This window comes from Doryrhamphus excisus, linkage group LG20 (genome assembly GCF_037039965.1).
Source record: "Doryrhamphus excisus strain RoL-2023G ecotype Guam linkage group LG20, RoL_Dexc_Guam_v1.1, whole genome shotgun sequence".
Classification (NCBI taxonomy): domain Eukaryota; kingdom Metazoa; phylum Chordata; class Actinopteri; order Syngnathiformes; family Syngnathidae; genus Doryrhamphus; species Doryrhamphus excisus.
Window position 1 is genome coordinate 2,470,617 of NC_136376.1, and position 21,016 is coordinate 2,491,632.

Sequence of the window (21,016 nt, forward strand, 5' to 3'; positions counted from 1 at the left end):
CCTTCCAAGTCCTCCTTTCGACAAAGTCACATTACACCGTCTTCCCAAACCACGGAGCCTTTCCCATCGGAAAAATCTGCTTTCATCAGCTTCCCCGTTCCTTCCCGTGCCAGCGATTATGTCCTCACATGTGTGTGTATATATGTGTGTGTATATGTGTGTGTATGTTTGTCCAAAGATTTAATGGAGATCCAACCAAGACATCATTCAAACGCAGACGTGCCATTTCCAGAGCCGTCTTCAGCAGAAGCGTTTTTGGGATCCATCCAAGCGTTTTCGCCCCATGTCGGACTAAATCATGTCAGCACCCGCTCTCGCTCAATTAGGAGTCTTTTTTTTTTTTTATATTGTTTTGCCGCTGAATATTGCGCCAGTCAAATAAAAGTTTTTTTTTATTCTTTTGAGTGTGCCGTAAGAGGAAGACATCAATGACGTACAGAAGGGGGAAGGAGACAATGGATCCACTGTTGGGAATGAGAACATGCTGGCCATACTGTGGAAAGACAAAGACCTTTACAGTCTAATCACCACATGGAAACCCGGACTGGTTTCCTTTTGAGACACCATAGGATTCGTCTGAAGTCTGGGAATAAAAATTAATCCAATGTGACTAAACTGATTTGGACTAATATGCACCAAATACAGTCAGGGTAGATGAGGTCGAAATTATGTTTATATTTTGTCACCAATTATTAATATACCACATCTTTTTCATATTCTTGTCATACATTAAGTCAAAGCAAGAATGCTAATGATTTGGAATGAGACCCCATATAAAGATGATTCATTCATTCATTTTCTACCGCTTATCCTCACAAGGGTTGTGAGGGGTGCTGGAGCCTATCCCAGCTGTCTTCGGCCGAGAGGTGGAGTCGCCAGCCAATCACAGGACACATATAGACAAACAACCATTCACACTCACATTCATACCTATGGACAATTTGGAGTCACCGATTAACCTAAGTTGAAATATGAAAGAAGTTGCCATAAAGTTGTAATATAATGATAAACCAACTAAATCTAGAATTACAGTAGCTTTGGGAATGTTAAATATTACAAGAAGAACATGTAGTATGAAGATTCATTCATTTTCTACTGCTTAGCCTCATGAGGGTTGCGGGGGTTGCTGGAGCCTATCCCAGCTGTCTTCAGGCGAGAGGCGGGGTACACTCTGGACTGGTGGCCAGCCAATCACAGGGCACATATAGACAAACAACCATTCACACTCACATTCATACCTATGGACAATTTGGAGTCGCCAATTAATCTAAGTTGAAATATTAACCAAGTTGCCATAAAGTTGTAATGTAATGATAAACCAAGTAGCTTTGGGAATGTTAAATATTAAAGAAATATGATGGGAATAAAGTCCAAATATTACAAGAAGAACATGTAGTATGAAGATTCATTAATTTTCTACCGCTTATCCTCAAGAGGGTCGTGGGGGGTGCTGGAGCCTATCCCAGCTGTCTTTAGGCGAGAGGCGGGGTACACCCTGGACTGGTGGCCAGCCAATCACAGGGCACATATAGACAAACAACCATTCACACTCACATTCATACCTATGGACAATTTGGAGTCGCTAATTAACACTAACCAACACTAACACCCCTATAGTCAAACGTACACATTAGCATTACGAATACCTAATGCTAACGTGTAAGTTTTTATGTAATGCGAGTGTAAAGCTAGCATTAGCATTAGGAATACCTAGTGCTAACATTACTGACATCTAGTGACCAGTGTAGAGTACTACATATTATTTATTGTTGAATAGTCACAAAACAATGATCATTCATTTTCTACCGCTTATCGTGCTGGAGCCTATCCCAGCTGTCTTCGGGCGAGAGGCAGGGGTACACCCTGGACTGGTGGCCAGCCAATCACAGGGCACATATAGACAAACAACCATTCACACTCACATTCATACTTATGTACAATTTAAAGTCGCTAATTAACCTAGCATGTTTTTGGAATGTGGGAGGAAACCGGAGTACCCGGAGAAAACCCACGCATGCACGGGGAGAACATGAAAACTCCACACAGAGATAGCCGAGAGTGGAATTGAACTCGGGTCTCATAAAGATGATGAAAATTCTTAATATTTTGACATTATTTTTGTAAAATGACCGCCTCTCACCCGAAGACAGCTGGGATAGGCTCCAGCAACCCCCGCAACCCTTATGAGGATAAGTGGTAGAAAATGAATGAATGAATGAATCTTCATACTACATGTTCTTCTTGTAATATTTGGACTTTGTTCCCGTAATATTTCTTTAATATTTAACATTCCCAAAGCTACTGTAATTCTAGATTTAGTTGGTTTATCATTATATTACAACTTTATGGCAAGCGGTAGATTTGCTGTGGTTCTGTTTGTTTTTCGTTTTTCCGTTTTCTAGTAAAATTCTATTTTGCGCTGCGGGCCAATAAAAAAACAGCCACAGGCTGCAAATGGCCGCCGGGCCACCCCTTTTCCACACAAGTGCTGTCTGAAACGGTTTTATAGTTTATTTATAGTTTATTTATGAATGCAAAGTGTGCAATAGTAACAATACGGCAACAATGTCATTACACTCTGCAGCGAGCAGATGTTAGCAGCTGTTAGCAGCTGCAGCCGACAGCTTCTATGATGACAAACACAAACATCTGCTGTCGCTATGGCAATATTGGACGCCGGGCTCGTTCCGCCTAATGACTTCACCTAAATGCTCTTCTAATTCCGGCCATTAGAGGGATGGAGATGATCCAATGCAGATTGGCATGGAATTCCTCAGCCAGTCCAAAGACTCCCCTTAAGTCGGACTTGATTAGAAGACCATTAGTTCCTCTCTTAGTCCCTTGACTGCTATTTGGTTCTAAAAAAAACAGTTTTATCTCATACTTCATGAGGTACAGTTGAAATGAAAAAGCATCTGTGATATGTGTCAGCTGCAGATTTGAACGTCAGTCTCATTTTTTCTTAAAAAAAAAAGACTAAAATTAACAAAAAGACGTTATTTCTAAAATAAAAAATACTTCAACTTGCTGATATAGTTCATCTTCAAACAGCTAAAATAATGCATAAGGCTAAAAATAACCAATTGGCTAAAAATGGCATCCAATACTTGTCACACTTACTATGGTACCCATTATGTCATTGGATGGTCATATCACCTCGTACTTCGGTACGTGACAAAAAATGAAAAAAAAAATAAAAACAAACAAAAAATTAAAAATAAACTTATTTTAAAACAATTATAAAAAATAATTTTTTTTAAATTATAAGAAATCATTAAAATATATATAAATAAAAAAATAATAATATATTTCTTTAAATTATATTTAAAATAAAATAAAATAAAATAAAAAAAAATTATTTATTTTTTTTACTGAATAAGACATCCGACTTGCAAGTCATGTTGCCAGCTTGTATGTTAAAAGAATACTGGCGGGCCGGATGTGGCCCCCGGGCCGTAGTTTGCCCACCCTTGTTGTATGGTCATATCACCTCGTACTTCGGTATGTGACAAAAAAAAAACCTTAAACTATATTTGGAAAGCAGGAAGTGAACAAATGTAACAGTTACTGATTGTAAAAGCACCAGATGGAGGGGTAGGATTTAATAAGCTTTGCTTCTTCCTACTCCTTTTGGACATGTGGAACTGGGAACTGATTATGGGATACATTCAATTGTAATCTGATGCATGTTCAAATGAAATAAAAACCATTACCATTACCATTGTAACATTTATAGTGAGGGTTGGGTTTTGTTGACATCTTAAAAATAACTTGTCCACCAATTAAGCTTGTTAAAAAGTGACACGGCAAAGGTACTTTGGTTAGCTTTTCCTTATTTTTACATTTTCCAGTTGGTTAAGAATGTTGAAATGCTGTGTAAATACAGCCTGCACACTTTTATGATGGTGACGGTTTCAATTATTTTTATTCTCTATGATCTGCTATATGGAAAATGTTGTTCATTCCCAACCTCTAAATGGCAACTGACAGCTTGTTGACAATGTTTCAAGTTTTGCACGGAGCAGGAAATGGAGAGATGAAAGGATTTCGTAGACTCAACCGAGCGATCATGTAGAAACCTGCGCTCAAGCTCCTTTAGGCAGACACTTGTGAAAGTCTTCTGATTCCCATTACCAGAATGAATCATCATCACAACAACCTAATCTTTATGAGACGCAAGTTCGATTCCGCCCTCAGCCATCTCTGTGTGGAGTTTGCATGTTCATCCCGTGCATGTGTGGGTTTTTTTCCGGGTACTCCGGTTTCCTCCCACATTCCAAAAACATGCTAGGTTAATTGGCGACTCCAAATTGTCCATAGGTATGAATGTGAGTGTGAATGGTTGTTTGTCTATATGTGCCCTGTGATTGGCTGGCCACCAGTCCAGGGTGCACCCTGTCTTTCGCCCTAAGACAGCTGGGATAGGCTCCAGCATGACCGTGCGACCCTCGTGAGGGTAAGCGGTAGAAAATGAATGAATGAATATTATGACAAACAAAATAAACCTAATAAAAGTTTTAAAAAAATGAAAATAAAAAATAAAATAAAAAATAAAAATAAGATTTAAGAAGATTATTTAAGGACAAACTTGATAAATTAGGAAAAAAAACTAAATAAAATTTCCAAAAATTAGAAAAAATAGCAACATACTAATAATACCCCTTTTCACCGATAACATAAAGCTGACAATTGAGACAAGCATCCGCTCAAATAAATAAAACAGAGGATTTAAACCAAATCATTTATTGAGGAGTCCAAAGTTAACCATAGGGCTGCTATTTCATGTCTACGGGGCTCTAATAATGGCACAAAGTGATAAACACTTTTTACAAGCTCTAACTACAAAAATATTTATGAATGGACATTGTGTGACTCGCCCCGCCCAGCTGGCTTGTTTGCTTGCTTACCAACATGGCGGACGTTCTGCTCAATTTGTATGCATTTGACTAATTCAAGTTTGGTCAGTGTCATGGCGTCGCTGTAGCTTAATTCAGCCCTCATCGAGCTAACATGAAAAAAGAGGAGCGCTAGTAGGAGGATGAGCGCCCTCCCCTCCCCTCCCTCCCTACTCGGATGGAGGCAGAGGAAAGTCATTCGTGCTGTAAAAACCGACCATGAACGCAGCCCACGCTCGACACGCACTCCGCGGACTTTTTACTCCACGCAGACAGACGAGACACCTGTGCTGTCTTTTATTTCTCACTGGATTAGCATGGATCGTGTGATTGATTGATCATGTCTGGCCAACTGGATATGATAGCATCGGACTCGACTGTGAGTGTTGTTTTGTTTACTACCTAACCGAATCATAAATGTTTTATTTACTACCTAACCAAATCATAAATGTTACCTAATTCTATTAAATAGATAATATTAGGTATTTTAAAACACTGTAACCTGTTTTAATGGAGTGCATATTTTAATGAGACGAAACACAATTTATGCTAATGTTTTTTGCTAGCTTGTTTTGTTTACATTTACAACAAAGTTACACAAAAAGTTCTAATAGATAAAATACAATTGTATCCTCCAGTACATTGATTATCATTATAAAAATGTATAAAATACATGTACAGATACGTATGTAATAATAACAAAAGCAAATCTATTAACTATATATTGAAATACATTGAAAGACGTGGTGAGGTCAGGCAATTTTGGGGTCACAGAAATGGTAATACTTGCAACAAGTATTTCTCATTTGGTAAAGATAAAAGCCAACATCACAAACACAACTTCATAAAATATTAATCATCGTTATGTTACATAAATGACCAGTAAATCATTTTCTATAGAGCGTGCATGGATCAGGACATTAGAGAGTAAAAAAGTTGTTTAGAAAAAGCTTACCAGTAGTGAGATAAGTACTCCAAAATCCTTGATTTTTTTTGTGAAAGCCCTTTAAGTGTGTAAGTATGTGTGTGTGTGATGGGTTGTAATCCTAAAAGATAAGTTAAATCTTCTCCCTCATTATGAAACAGTTGGACGAGTGGACACTGAAGCTTAAACGTTAGCATTAACAGGTACAGTAAGTTAATATTTACGCTTCTGATTGTTTCTGTTTACTCTAATCTGACTTATTGTTTACATTTGAGTGGGGGTCTAATTCCACAAATGGCTCCGTGGTGTTGCATAGAATAGTATTGCACCCGATACCAGTAACCAATAGGTTAGAGGCCCGCCCAGACCGGAAGAGTTTCATTCTTTTGTAGTGTTGAACCAACTGAACATGTTGGAATGGTGATAAACACCGGCCAAAGTTAGCGGAACCTCCTCTGACGGAGCGTGAATGGAAGCTACCCTTACCGGGTTAGCTTAGTTTAGCATGCTAGTGTGGTTGTATGTGTGCGACTCAGGCTGCACGAGTATATAATGTAATTTATAATGTATGGCGTGTTCTACAAAGGCCGATGACCACATCTAGGTGGAAAAAAAGATGAGAAAAAATGTTTATTCATGCACCAAGTGTGAACCAAATGACGGAAGGAATATTTATTCTCTTGACTGGCCATCATTGAGTGTAACACCAACACTTCCGGGACGGTAACAGCACTTCCTGTCGAGCTACAATATTAAGGTGTCACATTAGCTAGCTACATCCATTTCTGAATTAGTGGGCAAAATTGTCCATTGATATATTGCATCAATAAATGTAAGGATTTTTGCATTTTTTTTATTAAAACTGGTAAAAATAAGTGAAAAATGTAAAAATAAATAAATAAATACAAAAAAAGATTTTGGAAATAAATAAGGGTGTCACATTAGCTAGCTACATCCATTTCTGAATTAGTGGGTGAAATTGTCCATTGATGTATTGCATCAATAAATGTAAGAATTTTTGCATTTTATTTATTAAAACTGGTAAAAATACGTGAAAATGTAAAAAAAAAATAAATAAATAAATAAATAAAAAATTGGAAATAAATAACGGTGTCACATTAGCTAGATACATCCATTTCTGAATTAGTGGGCAAAATTGTCCATTGATATATTGCATCAATAAATGGAAGGATTTTTGCGTTTTATTAACTAAAATTGGTAAAAATAAGTGAAAAATGTAAAAAAAAAAAACAAAAAATTAATAAAAAAAGTTTTGGAAATAAATAAGGGTGTCACATTAGCCAGCTACATCCATTTCTGAATTAGTGGGTGAAATTGTCCATTGATGTATTGCATCAATAAATGTAAGGATTTTTGCATTTTATTTATTAAAACTGGTAAAAATAAGTGAAAAAAAATTAAAAATATAAAAAAAAAATTGGAAATAAATAAGGGTGTCACATTAGCTAGCTACATCAATTTCTGAATTAGTGGGTGAAATCGTCCATTGATGTATTGCATCAATAAATGCAAGGATTTTTGCGTTTTATTAACTAAAACTGGTAAAAATAAGTGAAAAATGTAAAAAAAAAATAAAATAAATAAAAATAAAAAAAAAAGATTTTGGAAATAAATAAGGGTGTCACATTAGCTAGCTACATCCATTTCTGAATTAGTGGGCAAAATTGTCCATTGATATATTGCATCAATAAATGGAAGGATTTTTGTGTTTTATTAACTAAAATTGGTAAAAATAAGTGAAAAATGTAAAAAAATAAATAAAATAAATTAAAAAAAAAAAAAAAGATTTGGGAAATAAATAAGGGTGTCACATTAGCTAGCTACATCCATTTCTGAATTAGTGGGCTAAATTGTCCATTGATATATTGCATCAATAAATGGAAGGATTTTTGTGTTTTATTAACTAAAACTGGGGAAAAAAAGTGAAAAATGTAGAAAAAAAAAGATTTTGGAAATAAATCAAATGGATTTCATAACTACATATGTCAGGACATGTCTGTTCAACTTGAGAGGTGTTTTTTTTGCTCACATTTCTATGTGTAGCTTCTCCTGGTATAGAGACATTCATGATATTGGTTGGCAATCATGGAGAGCACCGGTTTGAGGAGTGCCTCTCCAACTGGGCCAAACTGCAAGGAAGAAGGGTGCCGATGTGTAAAGGTCTAAGTTCCAGCACTCCCTGGAGTGAAGCAGGAAGGCTTTAGGTCATCCCAAAACTGTCACCATGAAACAGTGGAGTAAAACATCATGAGATGTGCAAATCCTTTTGCTTCTTTTGGCATTCTTCACATGGTTGAGGTAAGGCTGAAAGTATGAGGAGGAGTAATGACAGAGAAGTATCATATCAGATTGTTTCAACTGGGGGTCCACCACTCGGAGTGGGAGAGAAGAATTTGTGCTGTAGCATCGGGAATGTGGGAGGACGACTCGAGTGTTCTGGCAGCGTCTCCGACTTTCTATTGCAAGTTGCTGTTATGTGAGATTACAACATGGCGTCCTTTCTAAGCAAAAAAAAAAAAAAAAATTTTCATTCTTATCTGCAGTCGTCATTTTCCCCATTGCTAATGGTTTTCCCTTCTTCTTCATGTGGTGCTGTGTTTCTAACTTGTTTTAGTGAAGGCACCATCCCGTATGGTTTTTTATTCAAACGTATTCCGCCATCGTATACTCCTCAATGCCTGAACCGTTTGATTGACATTTTATAAATATGAAACAGGAACTTTCCGTGCTCTGAAAACCACATGCATGCTGTCCGTCAGACCGGCTCGTCTTGACCGGCCTCAATTACTTTAGCGAATGGCTTCAGAAAATAAATATTTCATGATATCAGCTTTATAGCGGCGCCTTATGCTTGGTGCATTCACAACACGCGAGGTCCTCACTTCCTGTGTGTGTGTGTGTGTGACTTGCGGAATCAGAGGAGAAAAAAAAAAGGTGATCAAGCTGCTACATGTCATGTAGGCAAACTGGATTACTGTCAGGGTTCTTCTGTCTTACACAATAAGAATGTTGACAACAGAGATCATCTGGGACTTGTCAACACAATCAGCAGCCGAGTGCGCTGTGACGTGAAACACAATTATTAGGCAATGGTTAATTAGGTTGAATAACCACCACCACTCCCACATTCCAAAAACATGCTAGATTAATTGGTGACAAAATTTTCCATCGGTATGAATGTGAGTGTGAATGGTTGTTTGTCTATATGTGCCCTGTGATTGGCTGGCAAACAGTCCAGGGTGTACCCCGCCTCTCGCCCAAAGACAGATGGCATAGGCTCCAGCACATTCTCCTCCCACATTCAAAAAACATGCTAGGTTAATAAAATATTACAAGAAGAACATGTAGTATGAAGATTCAATCATTCATTCATTTTCTACCGCTTATCATCACGAGGGTCGCGGGGGTTGCTGGAGACTATCCCAGCTGTCTTCGGGCGAGAGGGGGCGGAGTACACCCTGGACTGGTGGCCAGCCAATCACAGGGCACATATAGACAAATAACCATTCACACTCACATTCATACCTATGGACAATTTGGAGTCGCCAATTAACCTAAGTTGAAATATTAAAGAAGTTGCCATAAAGTTGTAATATAATGATAAACCAACGAAATCTAGAATTACAGTAGCTTTGGGAATGTTAAAAATTAAAGAAATGTTGTGGGAACAAAGTCCAAATATTACAAGAAGAACATGTAGTATGAAGATTCATTCATTCATTCATTTTCTACCGCTTATCCTCACGAGTGTCGCGGGGGGTGCTGGAGCCTATCCCAGCTGTCTTTGGAGCGAGAGGCGGCGTACACCCTGGACTGGTGGCCAGCCAATCACAGGGCACATATAGACAAACAACCATTCACACTCACATTCATACCTATGGACAATCTGGAGTCGCCTATTAACCTAGCATGTTTTTGGAATGTGGGAGGAAACCGGAGTACCCGGAGAAAACCCACGCATGCACGGGACAACATGCAAACTCCACACAGAGATGGCCGAAGGTGGAATCGAACTCGGGTCTCCTAGCTGTGTGACCTGCACGCTAACCACTCGGCCGCTAACAAACATTATTCATTCATTTTCTACTGCTTATCTGGAGAAACCAGAGTCCCAGGGTGTACCCCGCCTCTTGCCCGAAGACAGCTGGGATAGGCTCCAGCACCCCCGCGACCCTCGTGAGGATAAGCGGTCGAAAATGAATGAATGAATGAATTTAACAATAATTTACACGTAAAATTCCGAACCAGGCGTACAGTTCAAGCCGGCCAGGACCGCTTGGCTGCAGTCTACGACATTAATTTCAACATTTGCGGCACCCTCACGTTCTCCAAATAAAGTGGTTTACAGTAACGCTCCATTGGCCTCCCGAAATAGCCATAATAAACCTGAGATGACCCCTTTTGGTACCTGTAATTATACCGCCTCTTCCTCACCTCTTCCTCACACCCTGCACGGTAGGAAGCGTCTTCAGCTGCTGTCTGCTTGTTATTAATGTCACATTGGCCTTAAAGTGCAGCGAAAGCAAACAGCCCCTCACTATAAGGAAAACATACACGTGCACATGTATACACATTGTACACGCGTGTGCAAATACACAGTGTAACGGAGGCGCACAGCTGCGCTCCATATGTCAAGGTGGGCTTCCCTTGGCTTGGCAGGTCTAGACGGAGGCCATATTTACCCAGGAGGTTTGATATGACTTTTTCCAAGTCGGTTGTTTTGTTTGACTGCGCTTGTTTAACAGGTTAGAAGAACATCATTCATCACTGACGCAAACGCCTTTGAATTTAGTAAAGCGCTGAAAAGTGTTTACATTTTTTTAAACCAACTCGTGTAGAGACACAAAGATGGCTTTTATAGTTGAAGAAAAAACACAAAATACTGCATCTCAGCTGTGCGTTATGGGTGACAAAGCGTATTACTAGTGTTAGCTTACAGTATGACCCGTTATTAGTCAAACATGTTGACGTGCAAGTGATACTGTATGTAGTATTCTGGTCACTAGACAGCAGTAATGACATGAAACATTGAGACAGTAGCTTATATCACATGACTTTGACAGTGCATGAAGTCATGAAGTTCTCCTCCCATTCTGTGTGGAAGTGGTAACTTTTTGTCTTAAGTTTCGGAGAAGTAAATTATGTGTATATATATTTATATACCGTATTTTCCGGACTATAAGTCGCACTTTTTTTCATTGTGCGACTTATACTTCCGAGCGACTTATAGTCCAGAAAATACAGTATATATACTGATATATATATATCAGTTATGATAATCAGTTATGAAACAGTTGTTTCATACATTTTGTTTCAAAATATTGCATTTAAATTTAATTATTATAATATGATTATTAATTATTATTATTTATTATTAATTAATTATTATTATTAATGATTATAATTATGATTATTTTTTTGCATTTTAATATTACATCCAGAGGTACCACAGAAAGTATGGAAGTATGGTAGCGTCCATGTTGGAATTTTCGACAGTTGAAAAGTGCTTTCAGTGAGCCTGACCGACAACATGCTGTTTTATGTGTTTGTAGCTTTAATGCTAACGAGCTGCACTTGTACTGTGCAAATTATGGCATACGTATGTCAAATAAAACAGCGTAAAAATAATTTCCTAAAGGGTCGAACTTACAGCTAAAACGGTTTTAGCTGACTTTTAGCTTTTAGGTGTTATTTTAAGAAGTGTAGTGAAGCCTGTATTAATACTAAGCTGTCTAGCTATAAGTGTTGAGGGTGATAATACATTTTTGTCACGTTTGGGACACATACGACCGTTACAAAACAGTCCATTCTGCACAATAAGGGAAGTTTCATGTGGATTTGCTGCCAAGTGTGAAAGTCCACGTTCGGCAGCAGGAAACAATTGTTGTCTGCCCGAGTTAGCGACCCCCCCCCCCGTCTGTGATTGTTTAACTTTGCCATCAACACAGATGCTGGGACTTCCTTAAGTGGCTGTTTTTTTCGCCTTCTTCCCAACACTGCAGTCACGTTGGCGGGAGGTCACGGTGTATTTACGCCACGATAAACACAGAAACGCACTAACAGAACAGGCCAAGGATCTGTACATTGTCACACGGGGGACAAGGACAACATGTTAGAACCGTTCCCATGTTCTTACTTTTATATCTGGCAGGAAATCCATATCAACAAATCATGTGCACCTGTATCAATACCCAGTCTGTTCATTCATGATCTGCACAATTAATGTTGTGTTCTTAGGGTTGAATTACAGAGTAACTATTATTCTGACCTCCAGGGTCTCACGGTGGTGCTCGTCTCTATGTTAAAACACTGAGACAGTAGCTTATGTCACATGATCTTAACAGTGCATGACGTAACGGAGTTCTCCTCCCATTCTGTGTGGAAGTGGTACGTTTTTGGCTTAAGTTTCGGAGAAGTAAACCGTATTTTCCGGACTATAAGTGGCACTTTTTTTCATCGGTTGGCTGTTCCTGTGACTTATACTCCAGAGCGACTTATGTTACATAAACACTGGACATCTTTTCTGTTCAGGTTTATTTTTTGTGTAGCTGAATAAGCATTGTGTTAGCATATCTTACACCTATTCAGCCTGTTCTCTATTTTTTTATTGTTAGAACTTGCCTTCCAAGAGGACGTAATGTCTGTTTTGGTCAAGTAGTTAAATTAAATTACCCGCAAAAAATGCGACTTATACTCCAGTGCGACTTATGTATGTTTTTTTTCTACCTAATTATGCATTTTTTGGCCTTGTGCGACTTATACTCCAGTGCGACTTATGTATGTTTTTTTTCTACATAATTGTGCATTTTTGGTCAAATGAGACTTATACTCCAGTGCAACTTATGTATGTTTTTTTTCTACCTAATTATGCATTTTTGGCCTTGTGCAACTTGTACTCCAGTGCGACTTGTGTTTTTTTTGTACCTAATTATGCATTTTTGTTCAAATGCGACTTACACTCCAGTGCGACTTATGTATGTTTTTTTTCTACCTAATTATGCATTTTTGGCCTTGTGCGACTTATACTCCAGTGCGACTCATGTATGTTTTTTTCTACCTAATTATGCATTTTTTGGTCAAATGCGACTTATACTCCAGTGCGACTTATGTATGTTTTTTTTCTACCTAATTATGCATTTTTTGGCCTTGTGCGACTTATACTCCAGTGCGACTTATGTATGTTTTTTTCTACCTAATTATGCATTTTTTGGTCAAATGCGACTTATACTCCAGTGCGACTTATGTATGTTTTTTTTCTACCTAATTATGCATTTTTTGGCGTTGTGCGACTTATACTCCAGTGCGACTTATGTATGTTTTTTTCTACATAATTATGCATTTTTGGTCAAATGCGACTTATACTCCAGTGCGACTTATGTATGTTTTTTTTCTACCTAATTATGCATTTTTGGTCTTGTGCGACTTATACTCCAGTGCGACTTATGTATGTTTTTTTTGTACCTAATTATGCTTTCATGGTCAAATGCGACTTATACTCCAGTGCGACTTATGTATGTTTTTTTTCTACCTAATTATGCATTTTTGGCCTTGTGCGACTTATACTCCGGAGCGACTTATAGTTCAGAAAATATGGTATATATACTGATATATATATCTGGCAGGAAATCCATATCAACAAATCATGTGCACCTATATCAATACCCAGTCTGTTCATTCATGATCTGCACAATTATCCTCCCGGGTTCACAAAATTAAAAAAAAAAAGCCCTCAAGCGTCCCCCCTTTTAGTTCTCAGAGAATTAATGTTGTGTTCTTAGGGTTGAATTACAGAGTAACTATTATTCTGACCTCCAGAGTCTCACGGTGGAGCTCGTCTATGTTAAAACAACAACAGACCACACGCACACACACACATTACACACTTTTGAGGCGATTTGTGCTAAAAGTAGGAAGCTTCAAATTCACACGCGACGTGACTATGAAAAGAAACTGGCGTGAAAGAAATATTCTCTGCTTTAACAAGTGTTTCCACTTCACAGAGAGACTGAAAGGTGGGCGTCTCCCTTCTCATGCCTACTTCATGTCAGCATGTCACTATCGGACTACAAACATGGCAGAACGACTCAGTTGCACCCTGGCTATGTCCCCTACAGCTCTACTCTGGTTGGACACGACGGAAAAACAAACTTCAGGACACCTCAAGACGTGAGGGACACAAATACGCCTGAAAATGCGCATAAATTATCCAGGGTGAACTTCCCCAAAGTCCAAACTATCTTCTTGCTGGGTTTGACTCTGACCTTCCTCATCATGGCTTCTTACGTCCTGATGTGGGACAAGAAGGGACTGCTGACGCCTCCGCCTTATCAGCTCAGCGTTGTTGATGTCTCGATGGCCGCCAACACCACAGCAGCAGCAGCGGCGGCGGTGGTCTCGTCACAAAGGACTTCAGTCGACATGAAGCAGCTGGTGAGGATGATCCAGTCCACATTGGAATACCCACCCAGGAAGCTTCCTGATGAGAAGGACATCATCAGGACGGACCCTCATGTGAGTCATGTTTTTATGAATATACATTTGGATATACTGTTGGATCATAAGGAGATTCTACGTATTTAGTCAAAGTCACCAAAGACTTAAAACTGGTATTATTTGCGGATGATACCACTGATTTTTGTTCAGAGAACAAATGGTAATATTAAAAAAAATTTAAAAAAAAACCTTAATTTTCCAACAATTTAAATTTTTTCTGTTTTCTTAGTCATATTATGACTTTTTTGCTTTCATTTTTCAACTTTATGCTATTAATATCTGTAATATTTACACTCTTAATATTTTGTATATTGTTGGAAAATAACGTATTTCTTCCAATTTTGTTGTTTTGTTTTTTTCTTGTTTTTGCATTTTTAGAAAATCTCAAGTGACAATAAAAAATCAGAAAAGTAAAAAATAAAAAAAAATAAATAAAAAGATGGTTTGAAAATAATTGGGGCTGCACAGCGGACGAGTGGTTAGCGTGCAGACCTCACAGCTACTTGGAGCCCCGAGTTCAATTCCACCCTCGGACATCTCTGTGTGGAGTTTCACTAACTGATGTACAATTTTTTTTTTACTAACGCTAGCATTGTTCCTTTCTTTGGAACATTTGGAACTGAGACCCGGGTTCAATTCCAACCTCGGCCATCTCTGTGTGGAGTTTGCATGTTCTCCCCGTGCATTTGTGGGTTTTCTCCGGGTACTCCGGTTTCCTCCCACATTCCAAAAACATGCTAGGTTAATTAGCGACTCCAAATTGTCCATAGGTATGAATGTGAGTGTGAATGGTTGTTTGTCTATATGTGCCCTGTGATTGGCTGGCCAACAGTCCAGGGTGTACCCTGCCTCTCGCCTGAAGACAGCTGGGATAGGCTCCAGCAACCCCCGCGACCCTATATATATATATATAAGTATACTTATATATCTTATCTTATATCGCATACATGATATGACTCTCTCTGTCCGCAGTTGTTCTCCTTGATTCCTCGCCACTTCCTGCCCGGTATCAAAAGCCCCTGTTGGTACCAGGAGTTCCTGGGCAAAACCAGCAACAATCCCTACGCTAGTAACCTCTTCGTGGTGCGTTCAATGACTTTTAAGAATGTGTGCGACCAGCTGACGTCCAACTTCCGCCAGCGCCTGTACCAAAAGGACGATAAGCTGTTCCGTCTGCGCTGCCTGCCTTATTTCTACGTCGTCGGCCAACCCAAGTGCGGCACGACCGACTTGTTCCGAAGGCTGCAGGTGCATCCCGAGCTCCGGTTTAACGTCATGAAGGAGCCGCACTGGTGGACCAGGAAACGCTTTGGTAAGTCTTTGCGGTCTACGGGCACAACAAACACAACAGAGCCCTCACGTGATGCCACCGAAGGAATTCTGGGAGGATGGCACTTTTTCGGAGGAGCACTTTGAATTTTTTTTTCGTATTTTGAATGTTTTTTTTTTCGTGGAATGGGACAGAAATTTCTTTGAAGCCTGTTTCATATTCGGAATATTTTGAGGTTTTCCCAGGCTGCACGGCGGACGAGTGGTTAGCACGCAGACCTCACAGCTAGGAGACCCGAGTTCAATCCCACCCTCGGCCATCTCTGTGTGGAGTTTGCATGTTCTCCCCGTGCATGCGTGGGTTTTCTCCCGGGTACTCCGGTTTCCTCCCACATTCCAAAAACATGCTAGGTTAATTGGTTAATTAATTAGGTTAATCAATTCATTCATTCATTTTCTACCGCTTTTCCTCACGAGGGTCGCGGGCTGTCTTCGGGCGAGAGGCGGGGTACACCCTGGACTGGTGGCCAGCCAATCACAGGGCACAGATAGACAAACAACCATTCACACTCACATTCAGGTTAATCAATTAATTAGGTTAATTGGCGAATCCAAATTGTCCATAGGTATGAATGTGAGTGTGAATGGTTGTTTGTCTATATGTGCCCTGTGATTGGCTGGCCACCAGCCCAGGGTGTACCCCGCCTCACGCCCGAAGACAGCTGGGATAGGCTCCAGCAACCTGACAACTTTCCGTTTGAGCGGGTACAAGATACCTCAATCGGATTGGGGAAAGGAATATTCCATGTCCGGGAATCCGATTATATATTCATTCGGATTGGCACTTTTATTTCGGAATGAGCTGTATACAAAGGTTACATTCTTTCCGTTTGAGCAAATAAAGCGAATGCAATTGGAATATTTGGGTCCATGTATACGTGGCTAAGTCACTTTAAACAGTTATCACGCACTAAAAAGCCAAAGAAAAAGCAATACACACTGACATATGGCCTTTTAGACTTTTTTTGTTGCTAAATTCCAACGTTGAGTTTATCTATTGATATTAAACGTCTTCTGGTTTTCCAGGTTACATCCGCTTCAAAGAGGGCTTACAGGAAAGATTCCCGCTGGACGATTACCTGGATCTGTTTGACTTGGCAGCCCAAACCATCCAAGCGTCAATCAGTGGGAATTCCCCGGGAGACCGCCGCCCTCTGCAGGTCATCACAGGTGAACGCGTGTGAAAGCGGCTTTGTGCGGGTGGTGGTGGTGGTGGTGTGTTCGAGGACATCACGCATCCAGCGGAAGAAACTGTGGGCTTTGTCACATTTCCTGAACATCCACGCACCTCTCAGGTTTCACAACTATTTGGCACGCTGTTTTTTTTACCGCCAGACATCTTTTTTGACTGGATTTACTCGATCTGGCGATGCACGTGTAGAAGCAGATGGAAATGTAATCATGTGTTTATGAATACGCTGCGGTAAAGGTGGAATTTAATGTTCCGTGCATGCGGAGGGACACATCAGGTTGACTCAACGTTGTCCAGAAGACACAAATAAACTTAGAGTTAATAAAAAGCTGTTTTTTTTGTATTTTCGACATGAGGTTGTATGGCATCCTCATCAGCAGCGACTTTTGCCCCATTTCGTCCCGTCAGACGATTTCTGGTCAGTTTTTGGCTAGTTGGCTACGGTCACAATCATGAGTTAGTTATTGCTGTTTCATGGTTGAATGTGGCCTATTATTAGTCATTTAAAAATGTATTATTCTTTTTTATTATAATTTTATAATTAAATAAATACAATTATACTCTTTTATAATAAATAATAATAATTATATTATTATTATATAATTATAGTCATTATCATCTTTTTTATTATAATTATTATTAATATATATTCTTGGCCTAAATCAGTGGTTCTCAATGACTTTCTGTCATGACCCCCCCCCCCCTTTAGGGACAGAAATACGAAACTGATAATATCGATTTTCAGACTAAATGGAGAGCATAACTGTTTTGTGGTCATTAAAAACATTTATTATTATTTATTTTTATTATAATTTTATAATTAAATACGTACATATAATTATACTATTTTATTATAACTATTGTATTTTTATTATTATGTTATAATTATATCAATATTGTAATGATTACATTATTATTATAATATTTTTATGTAATTATTATTATTATGATATATTCTTGGCCTAAATCAGTGGTTCTCAATTATTTTGTCATGAACACCCCCCCCCCCCCCCCTCTTTAGGGATAGAAATACGAAACTGATAATATTGCTGTTTCGTGGTCATTAAAAACATTTATAATTATTTATTTTTATTATAATTTTATAATTAAATAAATACATAGAATTATACTATTTTATTATAATTATTATATTAATATTATTGTCATTATTACATTATTATAATAATAATATTTTATGTAATTATTATTATTATTATATTCTTGGCCTAAATCAGTGGTTCTCAATTATTTACTGTCATGCCCCCCCTCCCTTAGGGACAGAAATACGAGAAAAAGTGATCATATCTATTTCTATACCTGTGCCCTCTCGATTACATCTACTATATTGTTTAGCACAAATGTAAAGGTGACTATAGGGGTGTTATTTTATGTCCAGAGGGCTCTGATAATGTTCAAGATGGTATTTGCAAGATTGTAAACAGCTTTTCTGAGCTGTTACTATGAACATATTTGATTTATTAATATTGAATCCTACTTCAGGGATATCGTGATAAACGAGGGACGACTATACGCTGAGTTATTTGTCACATTTTGTTGTACTACTAATATTATTATTATTATTTGTTAAAGCGTGTCATTGTTGTCCAAAGGTGAAGCCAGCGCATCCACCATGTGGGACAACCAAGCATGGAGCTATAACCATGACAAGTGGGAGGAGACAGACCCCCCCTTCCTGGCCCAGGACTTGATCCACACGGTCCAGCCCGGTGCCAAAATCATCATCATGCTACGAGATCCTGCAGAGAGGTGGGACCGGCAGACACGACGTGTTACCTTTAGAGTCTGACCTTCTCTCCTCGTCCTCTTCAGGCTGTATTCCGACTACTTGTACTTCAAGATGGCCAACAAGTCAGCAGAGGACTTCCATCAGAAGGTGGTGGAATCTGTGCAGCTCTTTCAGTCCTGTCTTTTGGGGAGGTCTCTTCGATCCTGCGTGTACAGCACCAACCTGTCCAACTCCATGCCGGTATGCTTTGTACCTTTTTCTACAGCAAATATATCCAAAGTGCGGCCCGGGGGCCAGTTATTACTGTTTTTATTGGTCCTTGGCCACAATGGAAAAAAAGCATTATTTTTTATTTTATTTAAATTTATTTTATTTTAAGTATAATATTTCTAGAAACTATATTATATGAGAAACAGAATAAAGTTGCAATTAAAGTTTTTTGTTTGTTTTTTTTAAAGAAAATTAGTGCCTTGATTTTTTTCAGTAGCGGACACCCCAGTGCTGCAGTTATTGAAACGCAGTCTGCTCAGCCTTTGCTTCACTGTCACTGCATACTTTGTAGCTATGGCGCCCTCTTGCGGATTTTTACTCTAAGCACAGCTTACGCATTCACTTAAACTTCAAAACAATACGTGAAATATGAAGGCAGACTTAGGCCAGGTATCCAAATATGGCAGCAGAAAGAAAGGTCATTAAAACCAGGCAAACTGGGAGCAATTAATCAGAGGTGATGATTACACCTCATAGTGACCTCATAGTTAGAACTTTTTAACTTTGACTTTTTATCTGGTAATTTTGACTTATGTGGTAATTTTGTTCTCATAGTATTACTTTGAACTCGTAATTTTGACTTTTCATCTCATAATCATGACTTTTTATCTCCTAATTTTGACTTATGTAGTATTCTGACTTTTTAATCTCATAATTATGACTTTATCTGGTAATTCTGACATTTTATCTCATAGTCATAACTCGTAATTTTGACTTCTTATCTCATAATTATGAATTTTTATCCTACAATTTTGACTTTTTATTTCATAATTATGACATTCTGACATTTTATCTCATAGTTATAATTTATCTCTTAGTCATAACTCGGAATTTTGACTTCTTATCTCATAATTATGACTTTTTCTGGTAATTCTGACATTTTATCTCATAGTTATAACTTAACTCATAGTCATAACTCGGAATTTTGACTTTTTATCTCATAATTTTGACTTTATCTAGTAATTCTGACATTTTATCTCATACTTATAACTTATCTCATAGTCATAACTCATAATTTTGACTTTACAAGGCATTTTATCTCATAGTTATAACTTATCTCATAGTCATAACTTGTAATTTTGACTTCTTATCTCATAATTTTGACTTTTTATCTCATAATTGACTTTTTATCTCGCAATTATGACTTTTTATCTCATAATTATGACTTTATCTGGTAATTCTGACATTTTATCTCATAATTATAACTTATCTCATAGTCATAACTTGTAATTTTGACTTCTTATCTGGTGAATTTGACTTAATCTTATAATAATGACTTTATATCTCGGAATTTTGACTTTCTGTCTCATCATTATGACTATATCTCATAATTTTATCTCCTAATCATGATTTATCATTGGGATATTGTTTGTTGTTTTATCCCACAGGTGAGGCTAAACCTGGGTCTTTACATTGTCTTCCTGCTGGACTGGTTGAGTGTTTTCCCAAGGGAGCAGATCCTTGTTCTCCGCTTGGAAGACTACGCCGCTAACCTTCAAGGGACGTTTAAGAAAGTGTTCTCCTTTCTGAACACAAGTAGGTCAAACTTAAACGTTCAGGTATCAACATTGACCAAAAGAACTGTACTTTACCACAATGTGTGCCATCATCTCCTTAGGTCCGCTATCTCGACAAGAAGAGGCGGTGCTGACTAAAAGCCCATCGTCCAATACCCGGCGTCCGGCTGACAGGGACCTCGGCCCCATGCTGGCGTCCACCAGGAAGCTCCTGTGGGAGTTTCACCAGCCTTTCAACCACAAGTTGGCCACTGTGCTGGACAACAAGGCCTTCCTGTGGGGCGACAATGACTTCCTGTAGGGGGAACTTAAAAAGACAGTCGGTGAAGCTCTGGATGGATGAATGTGACAGCTTTTGATTGTGCTATTTATTTCTTTCGGACTGTTCGGTAAAATCAAACGGGATACTGGACACATTAATGGACATTTTATAAGTGCAAAAACAAACCATATTTCCTGACAGCAGACACCCAAAGAAATCTACCCGTGGTATATTTACCGTACCCGTGATGTGGCGTTCCGCCTTCTTACAGGACAATCATTCAGCCTGATGATAATCTGATGAGTTCAATGACAGTTGTTGACAATAAAACTGCCACTATTAGACTATGGTATTGCCTTAAACTG

The 21,016-nt window shown here is 38.5% G+C and overlaps 1 protein-coding gene across 2 annotated transcripts; it reads left to right on the top strand.

The window, feature by feature from the left end:
- Positions 1 to 5,071: 5,071 nt before the first annotated feature.
- On the top strand, positions 5,072 to 21,000 carry LOC131107946 (carbohydrate sulfotransferase 15-like). Of its 2 annotated transcripts, none has more exons than XM_078799411.1 (8): positions 5,072 to 6,023; positions 13,842 to 14,352; positions 15,307 to 15,646; positions 16,690 to 16,833; positions 18,466 to 18,622; positions 18,686 to 18,842; positions 20,261 to 20,408; positions 20,491 to 21,000. In XM_078799411.1, the coding sequence occupies exons 2-8, from the start codon at positions 13,891 to 13,893 to the stop codon at positions 20,688 to 20,690; spliced, it is 1,608 nt and encodes a 535-aa protein (XP_078655537.1). In that variant the 5' UTR covers positions 5,072 to 6,023; positions 13,842 to 13,890; the 3' UTR covers positions 20,691 to 21,000. The 2 variants fall into 2 exon arrangements, with proteins under 2 accessions (XP_078655537.1, XP_057914455.2); XM_058058472.2 differs by having other exon boundaries at positions 5,072 to 5,274.
- Positions 21,001 to 21,016: the final 16 nt, after the last annotated feature.